The 12,410-nt window shown below is 40.4% G+C and overlaps 1 protein-coding gene across 3 annotated transcripts in view; it reads right to left on the reverse strand.

The window, feature by feature from the left end:
* Positions 1 to 12,410, reverse strand: part of Frl (formin-like protein) — a 659,403-nt gene that overhangs the window by 167,837 nt on the left and 479,156 nt on the right. For all 3 annotated transcript variants that reach the window (XM_070084297.1, XM_070084296.1, XM_070084295.1), the window contains exon 13: positions 1,843 to 2,062. In XM_070084297.1, coding sequence (XP_069940398.1) covers positions 1,843 to 2,062 — 220 coding nt within the window. The remainder of the gene's footprint in view (positions 1 to 1,842; positions 2,063 to 12,410) is intronic.

Below are 12,410 nucleotides of genomic sequence, written 5' to 3' on the forward strand. Positions count from 1 at the left end.
AATCACTGTCTTTGCAGATGCATGCAGATATGACAGTCCAGATGTCACTCCAAATAGCAGATATCCCAAACCCCCTTCTTTAAAATGTGGGCATTGTACTTCCCACCTCCAGGCTCAAGTCTGGCTAACTGGTTTCCCTAAATCCCTTCACAAAATATTACCCTTCTCACACTCCAACAGCTCATCAAGTCCCAAAAGCCATTTGTCCCTATTCACTCCTATCTAATACACTCATGCATGCCTGCTGTATTTTGAAGCTTCTTGCACATAAATACTCTTTTACCCCCTCCCTCCATCCTTTCCTAGGATGACACCTGCCCTTCCCCTTCCCCCCACTATAAATTTATATACCCTCCAAGTCATCTTATTTTGTTCCACCCTCTCTAAATGACCAAACCACCTCAACAACCCCTCCTCAGCCCTCTAAATAATACTTTTAGTAATTCCACACCTTCTCATAATTTTGACCTTACATTATTATTAAATTTATAATACTACTGATGGTGTATAAACCATCAATGTTTACCCCTGGGATAGAGCACATGCCCATTTTTTAGTAAGTAGACAGTATACCATGTCAAACAGCAGCATCAAATGCAAGCATCCCACAACCTCATTTAATATTTGGTTACACATGTTTTTAGATCAACAATCAATGACATCTACAATGCATTGTATCACAACTTTCATTTTTTTTTCAAAATAAACATTTAAAAAAATGTGCTTGCACTTTGTGAGAGTGTCATGAAGCCAACTCTGTTTTATCATACACTCTAAGTATTTTACAGTATGAAATTACATAAAGTGCCAATTTCAGGAATGTAACTTGCACATTACTTGAGGTATGTCTGTATATGTAGGATTGTATATAAAATATAATGAAATTAACACTTCCAGTTAATTACAATCCCAGCAATCATCTGGGTGTGGACAATATGCAAATTCATGAGTTTTATGTTTTAACATTTAACAAAAATGCTGTCCAGAGTGACTGAATATATGAACCCTTGTCCTTCCCTCCCAGGGCAATGTTCTGCTTTACAAGCCAAGTGCAGTAAGATGTTACTCAAGATATGATACCATTTAACATCATATAACATACCAAATTCAAGCCTGTGGGATCAGCAGGTTTTGGCTTATGTTGTTATTCCTCCTCCCTCATATCACCCAGTTCTTAGGCAATAGGCAAACAAAAATTAAATTATAATAAATAACCTTATGTAATTACATTCTAGGTAGTAGGTTGGTAGACAGCAACCGCCCAGGGAGGTACTACCGTCCTGCCAAGGGAGTGTAAAACGAAAGCCTGTAATTGTTTTACATGATGGTAGGATTGCTGGTGTCCATTTTTCTGTCTCATGAACATGCAAGATTTCAGGTACGTCTTGCTACTTCTACTTACATTTAGGTCACACTACACATACATGTACAAGCATATATATACACACATCCCTCTGGGTTTTCTGCTATTTTCTTTCTAGTTCTTGTTTATTTCCTCTTATCTTCATGGGGAAGTGGAACAGAATTCTTCCTCCGTAAGCCATGCGTGTTGTAAGAGGCAACTAAAATGCCGGGAGCAAGGGGCTAGTAACCCCTTCTCCTGTATAAATTACTAAATTTGAAAAGAGAAACTTTTGGGCCACCCTGCCTCAGTGGGATACAGCCGGTTTGTTGAAAGAAAGAAATGTAATTACATTACAAAGTTTTGTTCATTACTGACAACAAGGATATTAAAAAAAATATTATACAGTCTACATGCATAGTGCTATAGCAATAGTACTGGGTAATAGTGTATCTAGACAAATGCAAAAAATTAATTAACCCAATCATAATAATACTTACCAATATTTCTTAAGCGGGTATGTTCCATCAGAGAAGTTAGTTCAAGCTTCTTAATTCTTTTACTACCAAAAGCATGTAGAGCATCAACCTCTGAAACATCTCCATTGGCTTTTCCTGATCCTCCTCCTAAACCGATTTTGAAATGTTCTTCAAATTCTAGGAAGTCAATGACATTGAACAGCTTTTCATCATCTAATTCGTTGAACACTGTACCTCGTACCTATGGAAAAAATTGAGATATTAAAAATCAGAAATTTAATTATTTTAGTGTATGTACATACAAACCTGTTTGAAGGTGACCTGTTACCCCTCTGAGGTTGATCTTTTCACCTGTTGCCCCACTGAAGGTAACCCTGTTGCCCCACTGAAGGTAACCCTGTTGCCCCACTGAAGGTAACCCTGTTGCCTCACTGAAGGTAACCCTGTTGCCCCACTGAAGGTAACCCTGTTGCCCCACTGAAGGTAACCCTGTTGCCCTACTGAAGGTAACCCTGTTGCCCCACTGAAGGTAACCCTGTTGCCCCACTGAAGGTAACCCTGTTGCCTCACTGAAGGTAACCCTGTTGCCCCACTGAAGGTAACCCTGTTGCCCCACTGAAGGTAACCCTGTTGCCTCACTGAAGGTAATCCTGTTGCCCCACTGAAGGTAACCCTGTTGCCCCACTGAAGGTAACCCTGTTGCCCCACGTAAGGTAACCCTGTTGCCTCACTGAAGGTAACCCTGTTGCCCCACTGAAGGTAACCCTGTTGCCCCACTGAAGGTAACCCTGTTGCCCCACTGAAGGTAACCCTGTTGCCCCACTGAAGGTAACCCTGTTGCCTCACTGAAGGTAACCCTGTTGCCCCACTGAAGGTAACCCTGTTGCCCCACTGAAGGTAACCCTGTTGCCCTACTGAAGGTAACCCTGTTGCCCCACTGAAGGTAACCCTGTTGCCCCACTGAAGGTAACCCTGTTGCCTCACTGAAGGTAACCCTGTTGCCCCACTGAAGGTAACCCTGTTGCCCCACTGAAGGTAACCCTGTTGCCCTACTGAAGGTAACCCTGTTGCCCCACTGAAGGTAACCCTGTTGCCCCACTGAAGGTAACCCTGTTGCCCCACTGAAGGTAACCCTGTTGCCTCACTGAAGGTAACCCTGTTGCCCCACTGAAGGTAACCCTGTTGCCCCACTGAAGGTAACCCTGTTGCCCCACTGAAGGTAACCCTGTTGCCCCACTGAAGGTAACCCTGTTGCCCCACTGAAGGTAACCCTGTTGCCCCACTGAAGGTAACCCTGTTGCCCCACTGAAGGTAACCCTGTTGCCCTACTGAAGGTAACCCTGTTGCCCTAAAGAAGGCAACCCTGTTGCCCTACTGAAGGTAACTCTGTTGCCCCACTGAAGGTAACCCTGTTGCCCTAAAGAAGGCAACCCTGTTGCCCTACTGAAGGTAACTCTGTTGCCCCACTGAATGTAACCCTGTTGCCCCACTGAAAGTAGCCCTGTTGCCCCACTAAAGGTAACCCTGTTGCCCCACTGAAAGTAGCCCTGTTGCCCCACTAAAGGTAACCCTGCTGTCCCACAAAAGGTGACCCCTTCTGCCTATTGCTCTGCTGAACTGCAATTATCTATATTAAGCATGCTCACTACCAAGGTTAGCATTCTGTCCCCCAATCACTCAAGGCAGCTTGAGATACATAGCATGGTTCACCCACAAGTAACTGAATTCAGAATAGATTACAAAACATCAAAGGTGATATAAAAAAAGACCTGGAAAACCCAACCTGAAATTCTAGGAACTAAAAGGATATCCAAAAACAAAACAATCAAATTAACAAAATCAGACGAACCCCTACTCCCACCAACTGAAACAGCAAACAGACTCAATGTTTTCTTCTCCACCATAGGAAAGAATCTAGCAAGCAAAATCCCAAGCTCAAACACCCTTCCATCAGACTACCTCACAGGCACCTACCTGCATACACTATTCCTAGCTCCAACCAACCCAACAGAGGTCTCACTCATCAACATCCTTAAAAACAAAACAGGAGACATAAACAACTTGCCTACTTTTACATACAAAAAAGCTTCACAAGTACTGTCACCAATTACTACAACACTCTTCAACGTATGCCAAACAAATTTTCCCATAAGAAATACTATAGGGAAAATGATTAATCCATTCCCATAAAAAATCTTACTGTTATTGGCATATTATACATTGATGGGGTGGTATAAAATAATTTAAACACTGCTTAATACTAAAATACATACATAAATACAAAGGAATTGGATGAAATAAATGCAAATTTAACCTCACTTTACCTTACTAATAGTACATAATAATCACTCTTGGGCACATTAACCCTTTGACTGTTTTAGTCATATATATACGTCTTATGAGCCAGTGTTTTTGACGTATTTATACTCCAAAATTCTAGTGGCTTCAAATTAAGCGGGAGAAAGCTGGTAGGTCCACATGTGAGATACCTGTGATGAGTTTCAAGAGTTTCACTACTCCCAGAGCCCGGCCATGGGCCAGGCTCATCTGGTGCTAGCCTGGTCTACCAGGCCTTAAGCTTAGGCACTTAAGTTTCCCCGTCTTCTAATAATATGCTCATTTTTTCCCTATAATCTACCATGTCCATAATTACTATCACATTTGCTATGTCTGTTAAGATGAAGTCCAGGAGAGAATGGATCGGTGTGGTCAGTGTGCACAGTATAAAAAAAATCCTGCAGCATGAAGTGCATAATGAGAAAAATAAACCTCCGACCGTGTTTTTGAATTAAAACGCCGACTTTGAGGTGTATTTTAGTATAGTATTTATGGTTGTCTTCTCATTTTCTTGGTCTCATTTGATAGAATGAAGACATACTATTACAGAAATAGAGATTATTTTGATTGGTTTCATGATGAAGAGGACCTTGAAATTGAGCTCTATGTAGCGGAAATGTTCGATTTTTGCATATGTTCAAGAGTAAACAAATGACATCATTGTCCGAGTGTCCAATTAGCCATTCTAATATGCAGTCACAAATGGGTTGACATTATTTATACAATTATTACAATAATGCAGTAGTCTGCATAACAGTAAATCTTCTATTTTTCGTGTGAATAAAAATTCAAAATAGAAAGCAAGAGTAATATAAGAGGGGCCTGGAGAGGTGACTAATGAACAGAGACAATGTTATTTTAGTGCCAGGAATGTCTGCATTGTTCATTCTAGACTATTTCGAAATTGCCACCTTTTTTAATTTGCATGAAATTGGACAAATTGCCAATTTCTGACCACTTTACTGGGTAGTTGAAATTGGTGAATGAGCGGTTTCTTGTACTCAATCGATAGAACAAATGAAGTTCTAAAGAAATAGCTATAAGTTTGGTCGACTGGAACAATGGAACTGGCCAAAAATAGGGCTCAAAGTGGGCAAAATCGCTGATGCATTGATTGTTGAGATCGCTAACTTCGCAAGAGTGTAATTCCATAAGTTTTCCATCAAATTTTGTATTTTTGGTGTCATTAACATTGGAAAAAGATTCTCTATCATTTCACGAGATTTTTTTTTTTTTTTAGAAAATTTTGTGACATACAGAGAGACTTTAGGATTTGGGGTCACAACAGTCAAAGGGTTAAATGTCTTATTTTACATCAATGATATTTTCTTTAAAATTATGTAAGAAACACGTTACATAGCATATAGACATGCTATGTTTATATGCTATGGAGGTGTGGCTGCTGGGCAAAGGGAAAACATTATGTAATACTAATAATACTCACTCTTGGGCACATTAAATGTCTTATTTTACATTAATATAGACATTTTCATTAATCCATCTATGATATTTTCTTCAAAATTATATAAGGAACACGTTACATAGCATATAAACATGCTATGTTTATATGCCGGGCAGAGGGAAAACATTACGTTTTCTGTGGTCCAGCACCAAAGAAAACGTGTATGAATCTGCGTTTGGCCTAGTCACTCCACTTTTGTTTACAATTCTCAGCATGACTTATTTATTACTTCTCCCTTTGTTTATGATGGCATCTAAAGGTAGTTGTTAGAAACGATTAAATTCAGTGAACAAGGTATGTAGATGGTAATAACATGGCTCTGGGCTACAGTGTAGCCGTCTAGGATGCAGTTGCATGACTCATTCTGACCCATATAAGTTCTAGCACATGAGTCGTATTCTAAACAAAGGTTGTATACAAAACAAAAATTTTCACGTCCAAACAGGACATATACCAAGTTGGACTTATTCCAAAGCAGACGTACACCGAGGAACCATTGTACTTATTTTTTTTATTATTTATTTTATTCTTTTTTTTATTATCACACTGGCCGATTCCCACCAAGGCAGGGTGGCCCGAAAAAGAAAAACTTTCACCATCATTCACTCCATCACTGTCTTGCCAGAAGGGTGCTTTACAATACAGTTTTTAAACTGCAACATTAACACCCCTCCTTCAGAGTGCAGGCACTGTACTTCCCATCTCCAGGACTCAAGTCCGGCCTGCCAGTTTCCCTGAACCCCTTCATAAATGTTACTTTGCTCACACTCCAACAGCACGTCAAGTAATAAAAACCATTCGTCTCCATTCACTCCTATCAAACACGCTCACGCACGCCTGCTGGAAGTCCAAGCCCCTCGCACACAAAACCTCCTTTACCCCATCCCTCCAACCTTTCCTAGGCTGACCCCTAACCCGCCTTCCTTCCACTACAGACTGATACACTCTTGATGTCATTCTGTTTCGCTCCATTCTCTCTACATGTCCGAACCACCTCAACAACCCTTCCTCAGCCCTCTGGACAACAGTTTTGGTAATCCCACACCTCCTCCTAACTTCCAAACTACGAATTCTCTGCATTATATTCACACCACACATTGCCCTCAGACAAGACATCTCCACTGCCTCCAGCCTTCTCCTCGCTGCAACATTCATCACCCATGCTTCACACCCATATAAGAGCGAAGGTAAAACTATACTCTCATACATTCCCCTCTTTGCCTCCAAGGACAAAGTTCTTTGTCTCCACAGACTCCTAAGTGCACCACTCACCCTTTTCCCCTCATCAATTCTATTATTCACCTCATCCTTCATTGACCCATCCGCTGACACGTCCACTCCCAAATATCTGAATACGTACATTCACCTCCTCCATACTCTCTCCCTCCAATCTGATATCCAATCTTTCATCACCTAATCTTTTTGTTATCCTCATAACCTTACTCTTTCCTGTATTCACCTTTAATTTTCTTCTTTTGCACACCCTACCAAACTCATCCACCAATCTCTGCAACTTCTCTTCAGAATCTCCCAAGAGCACAGTGTCATCAGCAAAGAGCAGCTGTGACAACTCCCACTTTGTGTGTGATTCTTTATCTTTTAACTCCACGCCTCTTGCCAAGACCCTCGCATTTACTTCTCTTACAACCCCATCTATAAATATATTAAACAACCACGGTGACATCACACATCCTTGTCTAAGGCCTACTTTTACTGGGAAATAATTTCCCTCTTTCCTACATACTCTAACTTGAGCCTCACTATCCTCGTAAAAACTCTTCACTGCTTTCAGTAACCTACCTCCTACACCATACACTTGCAACATCTGCCACATTGCCCCCCTATCCACCCTGTCATACGCCTTTTCCAAATCCATAAATGCCACAAAGACCTCTTTAGCCTTATCTAAATACTACTGTTCACTTATATGTTTCACTGTAAACACCTGGTCCACACACCCCCTACCTTTCCTAAAGCCTCCTTGTTCATCTGCTATCCTATTCTCCGTCTTACTCTTAAGTCTTTCAATAATAACTCTACCATACACTTTACCAGGTATATTCAACAGACTTATCCCCCTATAATTTTTGCACTCTCTTTTATCCCATTTGCCTTTATACAAAGGAACTATGCATGCTCTCTGCCAATCCCTAGGTACCTTACCCTCTTCCATACATTTATTAAATAATTGCTCCAACCACTCCAAAACTATATCCCCACGTGCTTTTAACATTTCTATCTTTATCCCATCAATCCCGGCTGCCTTACCCCTTTCATTTTACCTACTGCCTCACGAACTTCCCCCACACTCACAACTGGCTCTTCCTCACTCCTACAAGATGTTATTCCTCCTTGCCCTATACACGAAATCACAGCTTCCCTATCTTCATCAACATTTAACAATTCCTCAAAATATTCCTTCCATCTTCCCAATACCTCTAACTCTCCATTTAATAGCTCTCCTCTCCTATTTTTAACTGACAAATCCATTTGTTCTCTAGGCTTTCTTAACTTGTTAATCTCACTCCAAAACTTTTTCTTATTTTCAACAAAATTTGTTGATAACATCTCACCCACTCTCTCATTTGCTCTCTTTTTACATTGCTTCACCACTCTCTTAACTTCTCTCTTTTTCTCCATATACTCTTCCCTCCTTGCATCACTTCTACTTTGTAAAAACTTCTCATATGCTAACTTTTTCTCCCTTACTACTCTCTTTACATCATCATTCCACCAATCGCTCCTCTTCCCTCCCGCACCCACTTTCCTGTAACCACAAACTTCTGCTGAACACTCTAACACTACATTTTTAAACCTACCCCATACCTCTTCGACCCCATTGCCTATGCTCTCATTAGCCCATCTATCCTCCAATAGCTGTTTATATCTTACCCTAACTGCCTCCTCTTTTAGTTTGTAAACATTCACCTCTCTCTTCCCTGATGCTTCTATTCTCCTTGTATCCCATCTACCTTTTACTCTCAGTGTAGCTACAACTAGAAAGTGATCTGATATATCTGTGGCCCCTCTATAAACATGTACATCCTGAAGTCTACTCTACAGTCTTTTATCTACCAATACATAATCCAACAAACTGTCATTTCGCCCTACATCATATCTTGCATACTTATTTATCCTCTTTTTCTTAAAATATGTATTACCTATAACTAAACCCCTTTCTATACAAAGTTCAATCAAAGGGCTCCCATTATCATTTACACCTGGCACCCCAAACCTACCTACCACACCCTCTCTAAAAGTTTCTCCTACTTTAGCATTCAGGTCCCCTACCACAATTACTCTCTCACTTGGTTCAAAGGCTCCTATACATTCACTTAACATCTCCCAAAATCTCTCTCTCTCCTCTACATTCCTCTCTTCTCCAGGTGCATACACGCTTATTATGACCCACTTCTCGCATCCAACCTTTACTTTAATCCACATAATTCTTGAATTTACACATTCATATTCTCTTTTCTCCTTCCATAACTGATCATTCAACATTACTGCTACCCCTTCCTTTGCTCTAACTCTCTCAGATACTCCAGATTTAATCCCATTTATTTCCCCCCACTGAAACTCCCTACCCCCTTCAGCTTTGTTTCGCTTAGGGCCAGGACATCCAACTTCTTTTCATTCATAACATCAGCAATCATCTGTTTCTTGTCATCCGCACTACATCCACGCACATTTAAGCATCCCAGTTTTATAAAGTTTTTCTTCTTCTCTTTTTTAGTAAATGTCTACAGGAGAAGGGGTTACTAGCCCATTGCTCCCGGCATTTTAGTCGCCTCATACGACACGCATGGCTTACGGAGGAAAGATTCTTTTCCACTTCCCCATGGACAATAGAAGAAATAAAGAAGAACAAGAGCTATGTAGAAAAAGGAGAAAAACCTAGATGTATGTATATATATATGCATGTGCGTGTCTGTGAAGTGTGACCAAAGTGTAAGTAGGAGTAGCAAGATATCCCTGTTATCTAGCGTGTTTATGAGACAGAAAAAGAAACCAGCAATCCTACCATCATGCAAAACAGTTACAGGTTTCTGTTTCACAGTCATCTGGCAGGATGGTAGTACTTCCCTGGGTGGTTGCTGTCTACCAACCTACTACTCAATTAATATGTTGCTTTACCTCAAATTGTGTAATTATCAGTGAGTGTTAAGCTAGGCAGTGATACAAAGGAGACAATGATGATCATTACATTGGACAGCAAGAAAGACATTTTAATAATTATTATATTCCCTGGGCACTGTTAAACCCTTAAGTCATACAATGCTTGGAGTATAGGAGGAAATTAGATTATATTAAAAGGGAGAGTAGCTCTAATTCCTTGGACTAACCATTTTTCTGCACTATCACTGAGTGTTCACATATCATCAATCTACACAGTATAACATGAAGCACAGCAATAAGCTATTATCAGAAAGAACAGTCAATGTATTTGAAGTTACAGAGAGAATTAGGATATTGGATAAAGGAAAAAAAAACATACTTCAAGCATTTTCCTGATATAAGTTTCAGCTTTTCTTGCAGCAAAAGACTGTGGTATTTACAAAGTAATTTACATGAGCATTTTTTTTTTTTTAACACCGAGGCAGCGTGACCCAAAAAAGAAAGAAAAAGCTTTCATCATTCAACGCTTTCACCATCACTCATACATAATCACTGTCTTTGCAGAGGCACATTTAAAGTGCCCTAGAGCAATAAAATGCCTATACGGTACACTCATTACTTACCTTAAAATATTTTTAGTCTTAATGTTGGGTGAGAGGTGAATAAACGATATAAAAATGAATGACAGAGAGAGAGAGAGAGAGAGAGAATGAGTAAATGAGAGAGGAAAGTTGCAGAGGATGTAAACAAACAGATGGCATCTGGCTTTCGTTGATACACGCTCATCTACACCTAACATCTCATATTGATGTTAATTTATTCTACTGTGGGGTGTATTTATCAAGTTTATATGTTACACTGCATGTTTATCATATAATTCTGAAAAAATATCATAGATGGATTAATGAAAATGTTTATATTAGTGTAATATACAACATTTAATGTGCCTTAGAGTGATTTTTATTGTGTATTATTATTATCATTATTAATATGGCATTCTCAAGACTAATAAGACACTCTTAGTGATTTTAATGTGTACCTGCTTGCCAGCACAGTTTGTAAGTTCATTTAGCTACATGTACACATAAGTATTATTAACTGAAGGAAGGCGGGGTAGGGGTCGGCCTAGGAAAGGTTGGAGGGAGGGGGTAAAGGAGGTTTTGTGTGCGAGGGGCTTGGACTTCCAGCAGGCATGCGTGAGCGTGTTTGATAGGAGTGAATGGAGACAAATGGTTTTTAATACTTGACGTGCTGTTGGAGTGTGAGCAAAGTAACATTTATGAAGGGGTTCAGGGAAACCGGCAGGCCGGACTTGAGTCCTGGAGATGGGAAGTACAGTGCCTGCACTCTGAAGGAGGGGTGTTCATGTTGCAGTTTAAAAACTGTAGTGTAAAGCACCCTTCTGGCAAGACAGTGATGGAGTGAATGATGGTGAAAGTTTTTCTTTTTTGGGCCACCCTGCCTTGGTGGGAATCAGCCAGTGTGATAATAAAAAAAAAAAAAATAAATAAATATGAAACATGAAATAACTTTAAAACACTTAAAATTTTGGAAAGCTTCCAGACATAATGGAGAGAAGCGGTGCTCATGGAGCTCACAGAGAATGTAAACAAACCAGGTGGGGTGCGGTGACCGTATTAGAAAGTCAGGTGGAGGGGGCCGTATAGCGAGTTTTGGTCATAATTTGAAATCTCCATATTAGCGGAACGCTGTAAAGCGGGGCTCTACTGTACATAACCTAACAAACTACTTTCATTACATGCTATATCATTTTTTTTTTTTTTTTTCAACAAGTTGGTCGTCTCCCACCGAGGCAGGGTGACCCAAAAAAAGAAAGAAAATCCCCAAAAAGAAAATACTTTCATCATCATTCAACACTTTCACCACACTCGCACATTATCACTGTTTTTGCAGAGGTGCTCAGAATACAACAGTCCAGAAGCATACACATATAAAGATACACAACATATCCCTCCAAACTGCCAATATCCCAAACCCCTCCTTTAAAGTGTAGGCATTGTACTTCCCAATTCCAGGACTCAAGTCCGACTATATGAAAATAACCGGTTTCCCTGAATCCCTTCACTAAATATTACCCTGCTCACACTCCAACAGATCGTCAGGTCCCAAGTACCATTCGTCTCCATTCACTCCTATTTAACACGCTCATGCACGCTTGCTGGAAGTCCAAGCCCCTCGCCCACAAAACCTCCTTTACCCCCTCTTTCCAACCCTTTCGAGGACGACCCCTACCCCTCTTTCCTTCCCCTATAGATTTATATGCTTTCCATGTCATTCTACTTTGATCCATTCTCTCTAAATGACCAAACCACCTCAACAACCCCTCTTCTGCCCTCTGACTAATGCTTTTATTAACTCCACACCTTCTCCTAATTTCCACACTCCGAATTTTCTGCATAATATTTACACCACACATTGCCCTTAGACAGGACATCTCCACTGCCTCCAACCGTCTCCTCGCTGCTGCATTACCACCCAAGCTTCTCATCCATATAAGAGTGTTGGTACTACTATACTTTCATACATTCCCTTCTTTGCCTCCATAGATAACGTTTTTTGACTCCACATATACCTCAACGCACCAATCACCTTTTTTCCCTCATCAATTCTATGATTAACCTCATCCTTCATAAATCCATCCGCCGACACG

Source organism: Cherax quadricarinatus, chromosome 12 (assembly GCF_038502225.1).
Source record: "Cherax quadricarinatus isolate ZL_2023a chromosome 12, ASM3850222v1, whole genome shotgun sequence".
Lineage (NCBI taxonomy): Eukaryota > Metazoa > Arthropoda > Malacostraca > Decapoda > Parastacidae > Cherax > Cherax quadricarinatus.